Source organism: Solanum tuberosum, unplaced genomic scaffold (genome assembly GCF_000226075.1).
Source record: "Solanum tuberosum cultivar DM 1-3 516 R44 unplaced genomic scaffold, SolTub_3.0 scf00034, whole genome shotgun sequence".
Lineage (NCBI taxonomy): Eukaryota > Viridiplantae > Streptophyta > Magnoliopsida > Solanales > Solanaceae > Solanum > Solanum tuberosum.
This window is the reverse complement of record NW_006238962.1, coordinates 900842-922890: the sequence shown is the minus strand read 5'-3', so window position 1 is coordinate 922890 and position 22049 is coordinate 900842. Positions and strand designations below refer to the sequence as shown.

Below are 22049 nucleotides of genomic sequence, written 5' to 3'. Positions count from 1 at the left end.
GGATTTAAAATGGAAAAAGGTGATCCAAAATTTTGAAAATGTGGAGGAAATATATGAAATACTTGGTAAATATTTTATCTATGAATTTTTATCCATCTTTATTAGAATTAGAATTATATGTACAAGAAACAAGTGTGGTAGTTTTTTTTTCTAAGGTGGAATTATTAAGAAATAATAAAAAAAAGCTTTCTTTCTCTGAATTAGGGAGTTGAGACTTTCTTGCTCTTAAGTCTGTAGTAAGGTCAATAAGATCACGAAGGAGGAGATTGAATTCTTTCTTTTTTCCATGTTGACTCAAGTCGTGATATTAACCATATTGTGATACATACTTCGATAGCAATAGAAATCATCGTCGATTTCAGCTACCATCCATGTACGATCCATACTAGATGGACAACCATTATACCTGCTCTATATTCTTGAAAGTTCATTTTTGTCTTCGTAGAGTGTTTTATCAGCACATTTCAATCTTTTTTCCCATTTTAAAATTAGTGAGCCATTATTTCATGTACAAATATTATTATTACCGCTTGAACAATTTTTTAACAATAAAAACAAATATAGCCTCATACTAGATATTCCGCCATTTGTCTACTCTTAACTTTGCACACTTCTTAAGAAACTATAAATACAAAAGTAATTTTACTATATCAGAATATAATAAATACTATGTCTTGAAAAATGTAATAGAAAAATAACTATAACTAATGAAAAGTGTGAATTAAGAACTAAGTGTAAAATTATCTATCAATTTCATAAAATAAACAAATATTGTTGGACATCCCAAAATAGTATAGTGAACAACTATTGTCGTACGGAAGTAGTCGTAAAATGGAATACATGTATTTTGTACGAGCAAGAGGATTTTTATCTCAATTCTAATAGTTCAAGGATATTTTTGAACCACAAAACCAAACGGAGAGCATTTTTGTTCTATTTTCAATTTTCAATGGTTATTTTAAACCCTTTTCCCGTTAATTAACCCTACCTAGGGTTTAAGATAGAAATCACCCCAAATCCCTCGACTTTCTCTTCTTTCACTTATCAAATTACTCTTCAATCTTCAATTTTTTCTTCACGATTTAGCTGAATTTAGGTATAATTCCATAGTTTTCACTTCCAACAATGCCAAATAAGAGTAATTCGAAGAAGCCTAAACCAGTGGAAGTAGCAGCAGCTGCTGTTGTAGAAAAGGAGAAACCAATTTCTTCATCCAAACCCAAAAAGCCAGGCAGTGAAATCGACGATATATTTGCCGGAAAAAAGAGGAAGAAACCGGAATTACAAGAAAAATCAAGCGGAGTTGCTGTTACAGAGCCGAAAAAGGTGAAGAAAAGCAAGGAAACAAGTAGTAGGATTCCGAAAGATAATGTGTTATCTGAGCCACGACGTCGGTCGAGGAAGAAAACGGCAGATGGGTTTACTTTATACACAGAAGAGGAGTTGGGTTTTGGGAGGTCTAATGCTGGAGGTACTTCACTTTGCCCTTTTGATTGTGACTGTTGTTTTTAGTGAATTTTGAAAGGATTGTTTGATATTGAAGGAATTATATCAGTTTTGTAGTGAATTTGTAGTAGTATATGTCTGTTTTGAGGATGAAGTTTTGTTCTTTTAACTGATTGGTGTAAGTTGTATCAGTTTTATTTGAATGCATGAGGAATTTTGTTTATAGATGTGAAGTGTTCGTTTTGGTGATGCATATTCAATTGTCTGAATTTTTGAAGCTGAAAAGTATAAACTTTTGAGTTGGGTTTGTGTATTCATGGAATTGTTCCCAATACACTTAGAGATTGAAGAAAAATCTGAGTAAACGTGATTGTATCTGTAAAATGGTCCATGTAACCTAAATTAGGGGTTATTGCGTTAAGTTTTGAGTGAAAGGATGTACATATGATTTCCAGTTCTGCATAAGCAAACTTGGCTGCGGTATGCTTACAAGTGAAATCCTAGATGGTTATCTGTAACATGGTCTCCTGGATCTATGAATGGATGCTGATGCTGTCTAGATATTCTTATTGCTGATAGGTAGATAGACCATGTAATGAGGCATCTTCGCCCGTTTCTCCTAGTCATTGACATACTTGGTTTTGGATAAAAGGAGCTAGACAATGTGATGGAAACATGCATGCGGAGGAAGTAGTCCAGATCACCAAGTTCATCGAGGAAAAATTAAAGCACAGACCATAAAACCAATCTAACAATAATTTTTTTGGAACCTGTAAAGATGATATCTTTGGTATATCTATGCTAAAGGAAATAAGTAACTATACTCATTGTGGGAGTTAAGCATAGAGTTGTTTGACCCACCGCTGCAAAATCCATGCTTGTAAAAAAAGGAACAAAAAGAGTAATTAGGCTAAATTTTTTGGTTAAGGCAGTGGAATATGCAGCTTGCAAACTTAGGTAGACTAGTAAGGATCAACAAGGTCTTGCGGTTGCTCCACGTAATCAGCAGCTACCCTTGAGAAGAGCATCTTTAATGTCGAACTGACAAATGGTCCAGCGTGAGAGAGAGAGAGAGAGTTGTCGTCAGGAACAGGACACCAATGACTGTGGTGTCTAGGCCAGCTTCGTGCACATCGACTAATTCCACGGGATACCTGTCACCTCCCACTAGCAATAGGTACTAGGTAACTCTGCCTAGCAAGGCTAGGACATAGTTGTCGTCACTTTTATACTAGAGAATAATGGAACCCAGAAGCTGAGGATAAAGGTGACATCCCTACATCTGAATGATTGGGATGGACAAAAGAGCCAAATTACCAACCAAATCGTAAATTTTACACGATGGAGCTGTGCCGATATGAGGGAAGAAATTTGCTACAAAACTGGTTGCTGGACAGGCCCAAGGATGTGTTGATCAGTGAAGAAAGCATGCTGAAACTGTTAATTTTGATTATGGTTGTTGGTCATTACATTTGTCGTAGCCAGGATGTTCATGTTCACCCCCTTCTGCATTATTTTATTGTTAGATGTGTTCATGAATGACTGCTAAGGCAGGAAGGTATAAGCAGTTGCATCAAGATATGCTTCATATATAATCAGCCTTGGTCATAACTTTGCAAAAGTTAGAGATGATATCATGCGAAATGTCATGATAGCTAAGGCATCAGAGGAAATAGGTAGGTAGACCAGTACGAGTACAGTGTAGACACTGTGGGTGTAGGACGCACGTCTATGGACAAGCTCATGAAGCTTACCTATAAACACATAAGTAGTCAGGTCCCTAACTTAATGCAGGAAGTGGTATTTGGCATCAATATCATCCAAGCATTGCGACAATCAGGTAATTATAAAGAAGTGGGGATAAGACCATATGGATCATTGCATGTATCCATCTGAATGGCATGCTTGTGCTGTTTAATTGGTTCCAGATTTGGTGATCTAATGAAGATGGTTCATCATCTGGGAGTTTGGAGTCACCGATCTGACCAACATTTCCAGGACCAGTTAGAAAAGATCAAACCACTTCGAGTAGTTCCTTGACGTAGCATATCTGCAAATTGGAACAAGGTCCTTAATGTGAAGAAAGGGTCCAAACATGATGGGGAAGAAAAAAATTAATGCGCTAGGAGCAAAAGCAGCAAGTCGAAGGCTAGAGAATGGTGTTGGCAGCATGCTGATGGCAATCAGAGCAATGTGTGAAGGCTGGCAAAATGGCACCTAAAAGTGTCATGGAGGGAGAAAAGTTGAGGTGTTTGTCGGAGTAACCCGTAAGTCAGTAGCGCTGAGGAGAGGGACTGAGCGTGCAGCTAGAAAGAGGAGAGAAATTAACCTAAGGTCGTAAAAGATATAAAATTACGAGCATCATCACGTGTTTTTATCGATTTGGTTCTTTATATAGCTGAAACATTTTCGTCTGACTAGTCGACTAAACGATTGTTTTTCCAGCTAGCTCATCCTGGAGGCATTCATAAAGTGCCTATTACTTGTTTGAACTGTGAAGAATTACTTGCACAATTTAGTGTAATGCACCAATTTCATTTGCTTGGAATATTCTAAAAGAGAGTGATATAATTTTTGGAATAATTTCAGAGACTCTAGTTTTCGCTTCGTAATACTGATCTCCTTTGTCTCTCACAATATTATGCTTACCTCCCTTATTTTGATTTTTTTTAATAATTCGTTTAACATTGAGGTTTATGTACTAACTAAACCATTGACCAAAGTTTTAGTGCCGACTTTCCTAAAGACCTTTTCTTCCCTCTTCAATTATGGGTAATATTCGATACTCCATCCCTTATGTGGCACCTTTAGTATTTCAAGATTCAAACGAGTATTAAATATTTCATGCCTGAATTCATGGTTAAAATTTAATTGTTTGACTCTCGAAATTTGAGTTGTGCCATGTAAATTAAAACAAAGGGAATACTATTTATGAATAGTTAAATTTAATGAAGTCTAAAGGAGATAGAATCAAAAATAGAGAAGTAAAATGTTAATGAGACTTTTATCATAAGCCGTTGGCGATAATACATGATTAGTTTTTTTATTATAGAGATTGAGATAGTTTGATAAAATATTTTGGGTAATTGTATATTTGAACGAAAAATAAATAAATTCAGACATCTTTTGCTTCTACTTGATTTTTCCAACTTCTTTTTTTCACACAATAGATATTTCCATTTTCTTTTTTTCACACAAAATAGATACTACTACTATGCAAAGAAGTTTTTCTTTTACCAACATGGGTTATGGTGCACTGGTGGGAGTGCTTCACCTTTAATCAGAGGTCTCGGGTTCGAGCCTTGGGTATGGAGAAAATCTTGTTGGGAGCGCCACCCCCGAATGGGCCCTGCAGTGCGCAATCCGGATTTAATCGGAGTTTCAATGTGGACTCCGAACACCGGGTGGTGTGAAACCAAAAAAGAAAAAGTTTTTCTTTTCAAATTTATTGTCCAACACCTTAAAACTCTTCTGGTAGATGTTTGGATTTGCCAATCATGAAACATTGTTTACATTTCACTGTTATCGATTCTGTTCATTGTTTCCTCTTCAACTTGAGATACAAAGCAACCAAGATTGCATGTGGTTAATGAAGTGGTTGAAAATTCTGATATTTCAAGTTTAAAATTCAGTGAAGATAAAAAATAAAAATATCAAGATTCTTTTTTTATCTATTCTAGTCTTAGTGAACAGAGTTACCTGGTACATGTTGGTAATGGATGTGACAGTTATTCCATGAAATTAGTTGAGATACACGAAAGTTGGTTTGGACACTACGGTCATTAAAAAAAAGAGCTTGACAAAAAACTTGGAAGATAAAATCTTATATGAGGGGCACCTTGATACTTGTTGCTAATGGAAAGTGACATGAATTTTATGGAATTAATTGAAATGTACGAAAGTTGATTCAGACACCATGGTCATTAAAGAAAAACTTGACAGAGAACTTGGAAGATAAAACCTTATATGAGGTGCACTTGGAAGGTGAGGTTGTATGTACCACTCCCCCAGGTCATTACAAAGGGTCTTGTAAAAGTTTTGCGAAAAAAGTGTCTAGAAATCATATTACCGGAAAATTCATTAACTAACACTCATGAAAAATTGATAATCGTCTAATTCCTGTTGAGTGACCCCTAAATGTTAAAAAAAATGGCATGAGTTATGGTGAGACTATAGGAATTATTCCCCAGGTCCTTATGGATAATTCTGTAAAAGTTGAGAAAAAAAGGTGTCCGGAAGCTATATCACCAAAAAATTCATAGGCTAACACACATGACAAACTGAGAAATATCCTAATTCGTATTGAATGACCCCTAAATTAAAAAAATGGTGTGGATCATGGTGGGATTAAGAAATTTATGTGCTAAAATACACGAAAAACTAAGAAAATCGCTTATTTAGGAATTACGCGACTTTCTCGATTTTTGGTATGTATTAGCCCATGGATCGGGGCCTTGGAGGACCCAAATTTTTTTCCTGAAAAAACTTTATGAGGACCTCCGTAATGAGTTGGGGAAGCATTACAGTCCCAACATTTTAAAGCCTATTTTTGAACTTTTGGAAATTACACGACTTTTCTAGTTTTCGTGTGTATTAGCCTATGAATTTGGCGCCTTAGAACAACTAAAAAAAATTCTGAAAAAAACTTTAAGAGGACCTCCATAATGAGTTGGGGAAGCATTACATACATATGGTCCGATCATTTTAAGGCCTATTTTTGCGTTTATCAGCCAACTTTTTAGGAATTACGCGACTTTCTTGGTTTTTCGTGTGTATTAGACCATGGATTTGACACCTTAAAGCACCCAATTTTTTTTTTGTTTGAAAAAGACTACGAAGAGCTCTATAATGAGTTGGGGAAGCATTGCGTATAGTCCCACCAATATAAGGTGTATTTTTGAATTTACTAGCCAATTTTTAGGAATAACGCGACTTTTCCATTTTTGGTGTGTATTAGCCCATGAATTTGGCGTCTTGGAACACCCAATTTTTTTTCCTGAAAAAACTTATGAGGACTTCCATAATGAGTTAGAAAAGTATTACATAAAGTCCCACAATTTTAAGGCTTATTTTCGCATTTACCAATCAACTTTTAGGAATTACGTAACGTTCACGTTTTTTCGTGTGTATTAGCACATTAATCTGGCGCCTTGGAGCACCCAAACTTATTTCTGAAAAACTTTACGAGGACCTTCGTAATGAGTTGAGGAAACATTATGTATAGTCCAACAATTTTTCTAATGCTTATTTTCATATTTACCAACCAACTTTTAGGAATTACGCGACTTTCTCAATTTTTCGTGTGTATTAGCCATCAGGTGCCTTGGAGCAACCAATTTTTTTGTGAATTTTTTTTATTAGGACCTCCGTAATGAGTTTGGGAAGCATTACGTACAATTCTACAATTTTTTAAGGCATAGTTTCGCATTTACAAACCAAATTTTAGGAACTACGCGACTTTCCTAGTGTTTCGTATTTATTACCCCATGGATCTGGCGCCTTAGAGCATCCAAAATTATTTTCTAAAAAACTTTATGAGTTCCTCCGCAATAAGTTGGAAAAGAATTATGTATAGTCCCACCATTTTTTAAGGCCTATTTTCGCATTTTAAAGCCAACTTTTAAGAATTAAGTGACTTTCTCGAATTTTCGTGTGTATTAGCCGATAGATCTGGTGCCTTGGAGCAACCAAATTTTTTTTCTGAGAAAACTTTATGAGGACCTCCACAATGAGTTGGGGAAACAATATGTATAGTCCCACCAATTTTAAGGCCTATTTTGGCATTTACGAGCCAACATTTAAGAATTACGCGATTTTCTGATTTTTCGTGTATATTACCTCATAGATCTAGTTCCTTGGAACACTCAATTTTTTAAAACAAATAATTTTATGAGGTCCTCCATAATGAGTTGGGAAACATTACCTATAGTTCACCATTTTAAGGCCTATTTTTGCATTTATGAGCTAACTTTTATGAATAATGCGACTTTCATGGTGTTTCGTGTGTTACCCATGAATCTTGCGCCTTGGAACACCCAAATTTTTTTAAAAAAAAAAACTTTATGAGGACCTCCGTAATGAGTTGGGAAAACATTAAGTATAGTCCTTCCATTTTTAAGGCATATTTCTCGCATTTACGAGCTGACTTTTAAGAATTACGCAACTTTCTCGATTTTCGTGTGTGTTAGCCATGGATCTGGCGCCTTGGAGCACCCTAAATTATTTCTGAAAAGACTTTATGAATACCTTCGTAATGTGTTGGGGAAATATTACTTATAGTCCTCCTATTTTAAGGCCTATTTTCGCATTTACCAGCCAAATTTTAGAAATTACGCGACTTTTCCGATTTTTTTGTGTATTAGCCCATGGATCAAGCGCCCTGGAGCAACCAAATTATTTTCTAAAAAAACTTTATGAGTACCTTCGTAATGAGTTGATGAAGCATTAGGTACAATTCCACCTTTTTAACGCATAGTTTCACATTTACAAGCCAACTTTTAGGAAGCGACTTTCTTATTTTTTCGTGTGTATTAGCCCATTGATCTAGCGCCTTGGAGCACCCACAAAGTTTTTCTGGAAAAAAACTTTATGAGGACCTCTGTAATGAGTTGGGAAAACATTACCTATAGCCCCGCCATTTTTTAAGTCACATTTTCGTATTTTCGAGCCAACCTTAGGAATTATGCGACTTTCCTGATTTCGTGTGAATTATCCCAGGTATCTGGCGCCTTGGAGAATCAATTTTGTTTTCTGAAAATCTTGTATGAGGACCTTCGTAATGAGTTGAGAAAGAATTAAGTATAGTCCCACCATTTTAAGACATATTTTCGCATTTACCAGCTGAATTTTAGGAATTACGTAATTTTCTCGGTTTTTCATTTGTATTAGCCCACATATTTGGCGCCTTCAAGCATTCAATTTTTTTTTTCAAAAAAAACTTTATGAGGGCCTCCGTAATAAATTGGGGAAACATTATGTATAGTCCGACTATTTTTTAAGGCATATTTTCACATTTACCAACCAACTTTTAGGAATTATGCGACTTTCTCAATTTTTCGTGTGTATATTAGTCCATGGATTTGGCGCCTTGGAGCACTCAAAATTATTTTCTGAAAATTTTGATGAGTACCTGCGTAATGAGTTAGGAAGCATTGCAATTAGTTTCACTATTTTTCTAATGATTATTTTTGCATTTACCAACCAACTTTTAGGAATTACATGACTTTCTAAATTTTAGGAATTACGCGACTTTCTTGGTGTTTCGTATGTATATTAGCCTATGGATATACTCCTTAGAGCATTCAAAATTATTTTCTGAAAAATATTTATGAGTACCTCCGCAATGAGTTGAGGAAGAATTACATATAGTCCCACCATTATTAAGGCCAATTTTTGCATTTTACAGCCAACTCTTAGAAATTGTGCGACTTTCCCAGTTTTTCGTGTATATTAACCCATGGATCAAACGCCTTTGAACAACCAATTTTTTTTTAAGAAAAAACTTTAAGAGGAACTCCGTAATGAGTAGGGGAAGCATTACGTACAGTGACACCATTTTTTAAGTCATAATATTGCATTTAGGAGGCAACTTTTAGGAATTACGCGACTTTCTTGTTTTTTCATGTGTATTTGCCACTTGGATCTAGCGCCTTGGAGCACCCAAACAAATTTTCTGAAAAAACTTTATCAATACCTTTGTAATGAGTTGGGAAAACATTACATATAGTCTCACCATTTTAAGGCCTATTATGGCATTTAGTAGCCAAATGTCGGAATGACTCGACTTTTCATGTGTATAAGCCCATGCATCAGACATTTTTCAACACCCAAATTTTTTTATTGAAAAAACTTCACGAGGATTGTTGTATTCTGAAATTTTTTTTGATGCTTTGAGGCGCCTGATCAATGGGCTAATATACATACGAAATATAGAGAAATTTGCGTATTTCCTTAAAAAGACCTGTAAATGCGGAAATATGAGTTAAAAAATGGTTGGAGTATATGTGATGGTACCCCAACTCATTACGGAGGTCCTCATGATGTTTTTTGAGAAAAATTTCTTACGGGCTCTGAGGCGCCAAATCAATGTGCTATAATACACATGAAAAATTGTGAAATTTACGTAATTTCTAAAAAAGACCTGTAAATGCAAAAATAAATGTTACAAAAATTGTGCGAGTATACGTGTTGGTTCCCTAACTTATTACGGAGGTGCTCATAAATTTTTTTGTAAAAAAAAAAGTTTTGAGTGCTCTGTGAAGCCAGATCCATGAGCTAATATAGGGGTGCACAAAATATTTACATAATAAATTGTTAACTTTGAATTTGAAAAACTAAAACAGTATAAATTAACAAAGTATATTATAAATAATATTTTTTATATATAAATAAAATAAAATTATATATATATATATTATGTCGGTTTGATTTGGGTTCGATTTGACTTTTTTTCTTTTAATATCAAACCAAATCAAGAATGATCGCTTTTTTTTTTCAATGCCAAACCAACCAAACCAAATTACAAATCGTTTTTATTTCGATTTGATTTGATTCGTTTGTTCGGTTTGACTTTATAGTTTGGCTTGTACACCCCTAGGCTAATACACAAGAAAAATTGAGGATTTTAGGCGATACCCAAAATGTATGTAAATACGGAAATGGGCTTTAAAAAATATGTGTGAGTATAACTGATGGTTCCCAAACTCATTACGGAGTTCCTCATAAAGTTTTTGAGAAAACAATTTTAGGTGCTCCAGGGCACCAGATCAATGGGCTAGTAAAAATGAAATTGAGGAAGTCCCACGATTCTTAAAAAATGGCATGTAAATGCGGAAATAGACATTAAAAATATGGTGTGACTATATGTGATTGTTCACCAACTCGTTACAGAGGTCCTCATAAAGTTTTTTGAGAATTTTTTTTAGGTGCTCCGGGGCGCCAGATCCATGGGCTAATACACATGAAAAATGAAGGAATTTACGCGATTCCTAAAAAAAGGCATGTAAATGCAGAAATGGACGTTAAAAAATGGTGTGAGTATACGTGATAGTTGCCCAATTTATTACGGAGTTTCTCATAAAGTTTTTTGAGAAAAAAATATTTGCTCTGGGGTGCCAAATCCATGGATAATACACACGAAAAATTAAGAAATTTGTGCTATTTCTTTTAAAAGCATGTAAATGCGAAAATTGCGTTAAAACTGATATGAGTATAGGTAATGGTTCCCCAACACATTTCATATAGTCTCATAAAGATTTTTGAGAAAAAAAATTGGGATGCTCCGGCGCACCAGATCAATGGGTTAATACACACGAAAAATTAAGAAAAATGCGTGATTCATAAAAAGAGTCCTGAAAATACTGAAATGGGTATTAAAAATGGTGTGAGTATACGTGATGGTTTCCCAACTCAATTCAAAGGTCCTCATAAATATTATTTCAAAAAAATTAGGTGATCCAAGATGCCAGTTCCATGGGCAATAACACATGAAAAATTGAGGAATTTGAGCGAATCCTCAAAAAGGGCATGTAAATGCAGAAACGGACGATAAAAAAATGGTCTGAGAATACATGATGATTCTCCAACTCAATACGAAGGTCCTCATAAAGTTTTTTGAGAAAAAAACTTTGGATGCTCCGGACGCCAGATCCATGGGATAAAACACACGAAAAATTGGGAAATTTGGGCGATTCTTAAAAAGGGCTTCCAAATGCGAAAATGGGCGTTAAAAAATGGTATGAATATATGTGAAGGTTTCTCAACTCATTACGAATGTCCTAATAAAGTTTTTAGAGAAAAAAAAGTAGGGTGCTCTGAACCCTGATCCATGGGCTAATACAGACGAAAAATTAGTGAATTTGGGCGATTCTTTAAAAAAACTTGTAAATACGGAAATGGGCATTAAAAAATTGGTGCGAGTATACGTGAAGGTTCTCAACTCATTACAGAGGTCCTCATAAAGTTTTTTTAGAAATTTTTTTAGGTGCTCTAGATTCCACATCCATGGGTTATTACATATGAAAAATCGGTGAATTTGAGTGATTCTTAAAAATGGGCTTGTAAATGCGGTAATAGGCGTTGAGAAAATAGTATGAGTATATGTCAAGGTTCCCCAACGCATTACATAAACCCTCATAAAGTTTTTTGAGAAAATTTTTTGGGTGCTTCGGGCGCCAGATCAATGGGCAAATACATACGAAAAATTGATAAACTCTGGCAATTCTTAAAAAAGGGTTTGTAAAAGTGGAAATGGGCATTAAAAAAAAGGTGTGAGTATACATGAATGTTCTCCAACTCATTATAGATGTCCTCATAAAGTTTTTTGAGAAAAAAAAATTTGGGTGCTCTGGACGCCAGATCCATGGGATAATAAATCCGAAAAATAGGTGAATTTGGGCGATTCTTAAAAAAGGGCTTGTAAATGCAGAAATGGGTCTTAAAAAGTGGTGTGAGTAGATGTAAAGTTTCCCCAACTTATTATGGAGGTCCTCATAAAGTTTTTTGAGAAAAATATTTTGGGTGCTCTTGATGCCAGATCCATGGGATAATAGATATGAAAAATTGGGAAATTTGGGTGATACTTAAAAATGGGATTATAATGCGGAAATGTGCGATAAAAATGGTGTTAGTATACGTGAAGGTTCCACAACTCATTAAAAGGTTCTCATAAAGTTTTTTGAGATTTTTTTTTAAGGTGCTCCGGGTGCTAGATTCATGGGTTAATACACATGAAAATTGATGAATATCGGCGATTTTAAAAAATGGGCATTAAATGCGGAATTGAGCGTTAAAAAAATGGTGTGAGTATACGTGAAAGTTCCTAACTCATTACGGAGGTCCTCATAAAGCTTTTTGAGGAAAAAAAATTGGGTGCTCTAGGCACCTGATCTATGGGATAATACACACGATAAATCGCTTAATTTGGGTGATTCTTAAAAAAGGGATTGTAAATGTTGAAATTGCATTACAAATTGTGTGAGTATACGTGAAGGTTCCCAACTCATTACAGAGATCCTGACAGAGTTTTTTGAGAAAGATATTTTTGCGTGCTCTGGTCCCTAGATCAATGGGCTAACACAAATGAAAAATCGAGGAATTTGGGCGATTCTTAAAATAAGGCTTGTAGCTGCGGAAATGGCGTTAAGAAAATGGTGTGAGTATACGTTAAAGTTCTCCAACTCATTACGAAAGATTTCATAAACATTTTTGAGAAAAAAATTTGGGTGCTCCGGGCGCTATATCTACGGGCTAATACAGAGGAAAATTCGGTGAATTTGGGGGATTCTTATAAAAAAAACATGTAAATGCGGAAATAAACGTTAAAAAATGGTGAGAGTATACGTGAAGGTTCAATAACTCATTATGGATATCCTCATAATGTTTTTTGAGAAAAAAAATGTGGGTGTTCCGGTCGCCAGATCCATGGGCTAAAACAACTGAAAAATCAGGGAATTTTGGTGATTCTTAAAAAAAGACGTGTAAATGCAGAAATGGTCGTTAAAAAATTTGTGTGAGTATACTGCAAGGTTCTCCAACTCCTTTCGGAGGTCAACATAATTCTTTTTGAGAAAAAATATTTGGGTGCTCCGGGAGCCAGATCCATAAGCTATACACATGAAAAATCGGTGAAGTTGGGCGATTCTTAGAAAAGGGATTGTAAATGCGAAAATGGGCATTAATAAATGGTGTGACTATACGTGAAGGTTCCCTAACTCATTACGGAGGTCCTTATAATGTTTTTTGAGAAAAGAAATTTGGGTGCACCAGGCGCTAGATCCATGGGCAAATACACACAAAAAATCGGTGAATTTGGGAATTTCTTAAAAAATGGCTTATAAATGCAGAGATGAAAGTTACAAAAATGGCGTAAGTATACGTGAAGGTTCCCAACTCATTACGGAGGACATCATAAAGTTTTTTGAGAAAACAAATTGGGTGCTTCTATCGCCAAATATATGGGCTAATACACACGAAAAATCAGGATATTTGTGCAATTCTTAAAAACGGGCTTCTAAATTCAGAAATGGACATTAAAAAATGTTGTGAGTATACATCAAGGTTCCCCAACTCATTACGGAAGTCCCATAAAGTTTTTTGAGAAAAAAAAAATTCGGTGCTACGGGCCTTAAATTCATGGTCTAATACACACATAAAATCTATGAATTTGGGCGATTCTGAAAAAATGGTTTGGAAATGCGTAAATAGGCATCAAAAAAATTATTTGAGTATACGTGAAAGTCTCCAACTCATTACGAGGCCCCATAAAATTTTAGAGAAAAAAATTGAGTGATCCGGGCGCCAGATCCATGGGCTAATACACACAAAAAATTGGGAATTTAAGCGATTCTTAAAAAAAGACCTGCAAATGCGGAAATGGACGTTAAAAAAATGGTGTGAGTATACGTGAAGGTTTCCAACACATTTCGGAGGTCCTCATAAAGTGTTTTGAGAAAAAAAGATTGGGTGCTCTCGGTGCCAGATACATGGGCTAATTCGCACGAAAAATCGGTGAATTTGGTTGATTCTTAAAAAAAGGATTTTAAATGCGAAAATAGGTGTTAAAAATTGTGTGAATATACGTGAAGGTTACCCAACTCATTACGTAGGTTCTCATATAGTTTTTTGAGAGAAAAAAATTGGGGTGTTCTAAGCACCAGATCCATGGGCTAATATACACGAAAAATAGAAGAATTTGAAGTTACTTAAAAAAGGCTTGTAAATGCGGAAATAGACGTTAAAAATATGGTGGGACTATACGTGAAGGTTCTCCAACTCAATACGGAGGACTTCTAAAGTTTTTTGAGAAATTTCTTTTAGGTGTTTCGGGTGTTAGATCAATGGGCTATAACATACGAAAAATCAGAAAAGTTGGGCGATTCTTATAAAAGGGCTTGTAAATGCAGAAATGGGTTGAGTATACGTCAAGGTTCACCAACTCGATACGGAGGTCCTGATAAAGTTTTATGAGAAAAAAAATTTGGGTGGTCCGACACCAGAATCTCGGGCTAATACATACGAAAAATCGATGAATTTGGGCTATTCTTAATAAAATGCTATTAAATGCGAAAATGAGAGTTAAAGAAATGGTGTGAGTATACTTGAAGGTTCCCCAACTCATTACAGAGGTACTCATAAAGTTTTTTAGAAAAAAAAAGATTGGGTGCTCCAGGCGCCAAATCCATGGGCTTATAACACGAAAAATCAAGGAATTTGGGCGATTTTTAAAAAAGGCTTGTAATTGCTGAAATGGGTGTTAAAAAATTGGTGTGAATATACGTGAAGGTTAATATACACGAAAAATTGTTGAATTTGGATAATTCTTAAAAAAAGACTTGTAAATGTGAAAATGCGCTTTGAAAAATGGTATGAGAATACGTGAAGTTTCCCCAACTCATTACGAGGTCCTCATAAAGTTTTTTGAGACAAAAATTTTGGGTGCTCTGGGCGTCATATCCATGAGCTAACACACTAAAAATTGAGAAATTATGGCTATTCTTTAAAAATGCTTGCATATGCGGAAATGGATGTTAAAAAAATAGTATGAGTATACGTGAAAGTTTCAAACTCATTACGGAGGTCTTCATAAAGTATTTTGAGAAAAAAAAATTATGGTTCTCCGAAAGCCATATCCATGGGCTAATACACACGAAAAATAGGAAATTCGGGCAATTCTTAATAAAGGACTTGGAAATGTAGAAATGAGCATTAAAAAAATGGTGTTAGTATATGTGAAGGTCCCCAATTCATTACGGAGGTCCTCAAAAAGTTTTTTGAGAAAAAAATTGGGTGCTCCGGGCGCCGATCTATGGGCTAATACTCACGAAAAATTGGGGAATTTGGGTGACTCTTAGAAAAGGAATTGTAAATGCGGAAATGGGAGTTAAAAAAATGGTGTGAGTATACGTGAAGGTTTTCCAACTCAATACGGGGGACCTCATAAAGTTTTTTGAGAAAAAAAAGGTGGGTTCTGCGGCACCGTATCTATGGACTAATACACACGAAAAATTGGTGAATTTTGGCGATTCATAAAAAGGGTCTTGTAAATGCGAAAATAAGCGTTAAAAATGGAGTGAGTATACGTGAAAATTCACCAATTCATTACGGTAGTCCTCATAATGATTTTTGAGAAAAAAAATTGGGTGTTCTGTGCGACAAATCAATGGGCACGAAAAGTCAGATATTTTGGGAGATTAACCAAAAGGAACTTGTAAATGCGGAAATGAGTGCTAAAAGTGGTGTGAGTATACGTGAATGTTACATAACTCATTAACGAGGTCATCATAAAGATTTTTGAGAAAAATACTTTGGGTGCTCCAGCACCAGATCAATGGGCTAATACACATGAAAAATCGATGAACTTGGGCGATTCTTCAAAAAATGATTGTAAATGCGGAAACGGGCATTAACAAAATGGTGTGAGAATATATGAAGGTTCTCCAACTCATTATGGATGACTTCATAAATATTTTGAGAAAAAAATTATTAAATCTCCGGACGCCAAATTCATGGGCTAATACACACGAAAATCGATGATTTTTCATTACGAAAGTACTCAGTAATTTTTTGAGAAAAATATATTGGATGCTCTGAGCGGCGATCAGTGGGCTAATACACACGAAAATCGATGAATTTGGGGGATTCTTAAAATAAAAGGCTTGTAAATCGGCGTTAAAAAATGATGTGAGCATACGTGAAGGTCCCCTAACTTATTACGAAGGTACTCATAAAGACTTTTGATAGAAAAAAAAATTTGGTGCTACGGGCGCTAGATCCATGTGCTAATACACAAAAAAATCGGTAAATTTGGGCGATTCTTATAAACGGGCATGCAATTGCAGAATGGAGCGTTAAAAAATGGTGTATGTCTACGTGAATGTGCTTCAACTCACTACGGAGGTTCTCATAAAGTTTTTTGAGAAAAAATATATTGGTGCTCCAGGCGCCAGATCCATGGGCTAATACACACGAAAAATCGGTGAATTTGGGTGATTCTACAAAAAGATCTTATAATGCGAAAATGGGCGTTAAAAAAAGGTATGAGTATACGTGAAAGTTCCCCAACTCATTACGGAGGTTCTCATAAACTTTTTGAGAAAATAATTTGGTGCTCCGGGCGCCAGATCCAATGGCTAATACACACGAATAATTGGAAAATTTGGGCGATTTTTAAAAGAGGTCTTGTAAATGCGGAAAAATGGTGTGACTATACGTGAATGTTCCCAACTCATTACGGAGGTCCTCATGAAGGTTTTTGAGGAAAAAAAATTGGGTGCTTCGGACGCCAAATCCATGGCTAATACATACGAAAAATCGGTGAATTTGGACGATGCTAAAAAAATGGCTTGTAAATGCGAAAATTGACGGTAAAAAAATTGTTTGACTATACATGAAAGTTCTTCAACTCATTACGGAGGTCCCCATAATATTTTTAGAGAAAAAAAATTTGTGTGCTCCGGTCGCCATATCTATGGATTAATACACAGGAAAAATTGGGGAATTTGGGAGATTCTTAAAAAAAGACTTCTAAATGCGGAAATGTACGTTAAAAAAATAGTGTGAGTGTACTTGAAGGTTCTCCATCTCATTTCAGAGGTCCTTATTAAGTCTTTTGAGAAAACAATTTTGGATGCTCCGTAAGGTAAATCCATAGGCTAATACACACGAAAAATCAGTGAATTTGGGCGATTCTTAGAAAAGTGCTTGGAAATGCGGAAATTGGCATTAAAAATGGTATGAGTATACGTGAAGATTCCACAACTCATTACGAATGTCCTCATAAAGTTTTTTGAGAAAAAAAATTGGGTGCTCCGGACGCCATATCCATGGGACAATACATACGAAAAATTGGTAAATTTGGGAATTCTTAAAAAAAGACTTATAAATGCGGAAATGAAAGTTAAAAAAAATTGTAAAAATATGTGAAGGTTCCCCAACTAATTAAGAAGGTACTCATAAGGTTTTTTGAGAAAATAAAATTGGGTGCTTCTGTCGTCAAATCCATTGGCATTTAATATACACGAATAATCGGATAATTTGGGCAATTTTTAAAATAAGGCTTGTATATGCGGAAAGGGGAATAAAAAAAATGCTGTGAGTATACGTGAAGATTCCCCAACTCATTACGAAAGTCTTCATAATGTTTTTTGAGATAAACTTTTTAGGTTCTCCGGACACCACATCCATGGGCTAATACATACGAAAAATCAGTGAATTTGGTGATTATTATAAAAGGCTTGTAAATGTGAAAATGAAAGTTAAAAAAATGGTTTGAGTATACGTGAAGGTTCCCCAATTCATTACGGAGGTCCCCATAAAGTTTTTTGAGAAAAAAAATTTGGGTGCTCCGGACGCCAAATCCATGAGCAAATACACACGAAATATCGATGATTTTTCATTTAAAAAGTTTGTAGATACGGAAATGGGCGTTAAAAAATTGTTTGAGTATACGTGAAGGTTCCACAACTCATTACGGAGGTCTGAATAAAGTTTTTTAAGAAAAACTATTTGGTGTGCCCCGGACGCCAGAGTCATAGGGTAATACACACAAAAAGTCCAGAATTTGGGAGATTCGTAAAAAAAAACTTGTAAATGCGTAAAGGGGCATTAATAAAATTGTGTGAGTATACATGAAAATTCGACAGCTCATTTCGAAGGTCTTCACTGAGTGTTTTGAGAAAAAATTTGGGTTCTCCGAGCGTCAGATCATTAGGCTAATACACACGAAAATCGGTGAATTTGGCTGATTTTTAAATAGAGACTTTTAAATGCGAAAACGGGTGGTAAAAATGGTGTGAGTGTACATGAAGTTTCCCAACTCATTACGGAGGACCTCATAAAGTTTTTGAGAAAAAAAATTGGGTACTTCGGGTGTCAAATCCATGGGTTAATACTCACAGAAAATTGAAGAATTTGGACGATACTTAAAAAAACCCTTGTAAATGCGGAAATGGACGTTAAAAATATGGTGTGAGTATACGTGAACGTTCCCCAACTCATTACGGAGGTCCTCATAAAGTTTTTTGAGAAATAAAATTTCGGTGCTCCGGGTGCCATATCTATGGGCTTACACACGTAAAATAACAAATTTTGGGAGATTCTTATAAAGGGGCTAGTAAATGCGGAAATGTGCGTTAAAAAAATAGTGTGAGTGTACGTGAAGGTTCACAACTCATTACCAAAATCATCATAAAGTTTTTTGAGAAAAAAAATTGGGTGCTCAGGACGCCAGATCCATGGGCTAATACTCACGAAAAATGGGTGAATTTAGGTGATTCTTAAAAATGGGATTTTAAATGCGTGAATGGGCGTTAAAAATGGTGTGAGTAATCATTAAGGTTCGCCAACTCATTACGGAGATTCTCATAAAGTTTTTTGAGAAAAAAAATTGGGTGCTTCGGGTGCCAAATCCATGGGCAATTACACACGAAAAATCGATAAATTTGGACAATACTTGAAAAAGGGATTGTATAGGCGGAAATGGACGTTAAAAATATGGTATGAGTATACGTGAAAGTTCCCCAACTCATTACGGTGGTCATCATAAAGTTTTTTGAGAAAAATAAATTTGGCTTCTCCGGACGCCAGATCCACGGGCTATAACACACAAAAAACTAGAAAATTTAGGTGATTCTTAAAAAGGGGCTTGTAAATTTTGAAATGGGGCGTTAAAAAAATAGTGTGATTATACGTGAAGGTTCACCAACTCATTTCAGAGGTCCTCATTAAGGTTTTAAGTTTTTTGAGAAAATAATTTTGGATGCTCCGAAAGCTAAATTCATAGGCTAATAAACACGAAAAATTGGTGAATTTGGGCGATTCTTAAAAAAGTGGTTGTTAATATCGAAATGGGGATTAAAAAATGGTGTGAGTACACGTGAAGGTTCCACAACTCATTACGGAGGTCTTCTTAAAGTTTTTTGAGATAAAAAAATTTGGGTGCTCCGGATGCCAAATTCATGGGTTAATTACATACGAAAAATCGGTAAATTTGGGGGATTCTAAAAAAGGTCTTGTAAATGCGGAAATGGAAGTTATAAAAATGGTATAAAAATACGTGAAGGTTCCCAACCCATTACGAAGGTACTCATAAAGTTTTTTAAGAAAAAAAATTGGGTGCTTCTGTCACCAGATCCATGGGCATTTAATACACACGAAAAATTAGATAATTTGGGGGATTTTTATAATAGGGCTTGTAAATGCAGAAATGGAAATAAAAAAAAGGTGTGAGTATACATGAAGGTTCCCAACTCATTACGGAGGTCATCAAAAAAATTTTAAGAAAAAAAATTTGGATGATTCGGGCGCCAAATCTATGGGCTAAGACATATAGAAAATTGAAGAATTTGGACGATACTTGAAAAAGCGCTTGTAAATGCAGAAATAGACGTTAAAAATATTGTGTAAGTATAAGTGAAGGTTCCCAACTCATTATGGAGGTCCTCATAATGTTTTTTGAGAAATTTGGGTGCTGCGGGAGCCAGATCCATGGGCTATAACACAAGAAAAATTAGAAAATTTGGGTGACTCTTAAAAAAGAGCATGAAAATTCGGAAATGGGCATTAAAAAAATTGTATGAGTATACATGAAGGTTCACCAATACATTACTAAAATCCTTATACAGTTTTTTGAGTAACAAAAATTGGGTGCTCTGGGCGCCAGATCCATAGGCTAATACATACGAAAAATCGGTGAATTTGGGTGATTATTAAAAACGGGCTTTTAAATACGGAATTGGGCGTTAAAAATTATGTGAGTATACATGAAGTTTCCCCAACTAATTACGGAGGTCTTAATAAAGTTTTACGAGGAAAAAAAATTGGGTTCTTCAGGTGCCAAATCCATGGATTAACACACGAAAAATCGAAGAATGTGGACGATACTTAAAAATGGGCTTGTAAATGCGGAAATGGACGTTAAAAATATGGTGTGAGTATACGTGAAGGTTCCCTAATTCATTACGGAGGTCCTTATAAAGTTTATTGAGAAAAAAAAATTGGGTGCTCCGCACGTCAGATCCATGGGCTATAACACACGAAAAATCGGGTAATTTGGGAGATTCTTAAAAAAGGACTTCTAAATGCGAAAATGAGTGTTAAAAAAGTAGTGTAAGAGTACGTGAAGGTTCTCCAACTCATTTCAGAGGTCCTCACTAAGTTTTTTGAGAAAACAATTTTGGATGTTCCGAAAGTCAAATCCATAGGCTAATATACACGAAAAATTGGTGTATTTAGGCAATTCTTAAAAAAGTTCCTGGGAATGCGGAAATGGGCATTAAAAAATGGTGTGAGTATACTTGAAGGTTCCACAAGTCATTACGAAGGTCCTTATAAAGTTTTTTGAGAAAAAAAAATTGGGTGTTTCTGGCGCCAGATCCAATGGCTAATACATACGAAAAATTGGTAAATTTGGGGGATCCTTAAAAAAGGACTTGTGAATTCGAAAATGGAAGTTAAAAAAATGGTGTAAAAATACGCGAAAGTTCCCCAGCTAATTACGAAGGTACTCATAAAGTTTTTTGAAAAAAAAAATAAGGTGCTCCGGGCGCAAAATCCATGGGCTAATATTAACACACGAAATATCGATGAATTTTTCTTTAAAAAGTTTTGTAGATGCACAAAATTGGCGTTAAAAAAATTGTTTGAGTATACGTCTAGGTTCCCCAACTTATTTCGGAGGTCCCATAAAGTTTTTTAAGAAAAATCATTGGTGTGCTCCGGACGCCAGAGTCATGGGGTAATACACACGAAAAATCGAGAATTTTGGTGTTTCGTAAAAAAGGACTTGTAAATGTGGAAAGGGGAATTACTAAAATTGTGTGAGTATACGTGAGATTTGACAACTCATTTCGGAGGTGTTCATAAAGTTTTTTGAGGAAAAAAAATTTGGTGTTCTAGGCGGCAGATCAATGGGCTAATACACACAAAAAATTGGTGAATTTGGGTGATTTCAAAAAGAAACTTTTAAATGCGAAAATGGGCGATAAAAATGGTGTGAGTATACATGAAGGTTCCCAACTCATTACAGAGGTCCTTATAAAAAATTTTAAGAAACAAAATTGGCTACTTCGGGCGCCAAATCAATGGGATAATACATACAGTAAATTGAAGAATTTGGACGATATTTGAAAAGCGCTTGTAAATGCGAAAATGGACGTTAAAAATATGGTGTGAGTATATGTGAAGGTTCCCCAACTCATTACGGAGGTCCTCATAAAGTGTTTTGAGAAAAGAAAATTGGGTGCTCCGGAATCCAGATCCATATGCTATAACACACGAAAAATTAGAAAATTTGGGCGATTCTTAAAAAGGAGCTTCTAAATTCGGAAATGGGAGTTCAAATAATAGTGTGAGTATATGTGAAGGTTCACCAATTCGTTCCTAAAATCCTCATAAAGTTTTTTGAGAAAAAATTGGGTGTTCTGGACGCCAGATCAATGAGCTGATACATACGAAAAATCAGTGAATTTGGGTGTGTCTTACAAACGAGATTTTAAATGCGAAAATGTGCGTTAAAAATGGTGTGAGTATACATGAAGGTTCCCCAACTCATTACGGAGGTCCTCATAAAGTTTTTTGAGAAAAAGAAATTGTGTGTTTCAGGTGGC

At 35.4% G+C, this 22049-nt stretch overlaps 1 protein-coding gene across 1 annotated transcript; it reads left to right on the top strand.

Annotated features, from left to right (window-relative positions):
- Nucleotides 1–962: 962 nt before the first annotated feature.
- LOC102595724 (uncharacterized protein C6G9.01c) lies at nucleotides 963–1673 on the top strand. Its single transcript, XM_006342444.2, has one exon. The coding sequence runs from the start codon at nucleotides 1126–1128 to the stop codon at nucleotides 1510–1512; it is 387 nt and encodes a 128-aa protein (XP_006342506.1). The 5' UTR covers nucleotides 963–1125; the 3' UTR covers nucleotides 1513–1673.
- Nucleotides 1674–22049: the final 20376 nt, after the last annotated feature.

What these genes read in the sequence shown, in the direction of transcription:
- LOC102595724 (XM_006342444.2), top strand. Translation starts at nt 1,126, where the DNA reads ATGCCAAATAAGAGTAATTCGAAGAAGCCTAAACCAGTGGAAGTAGCA.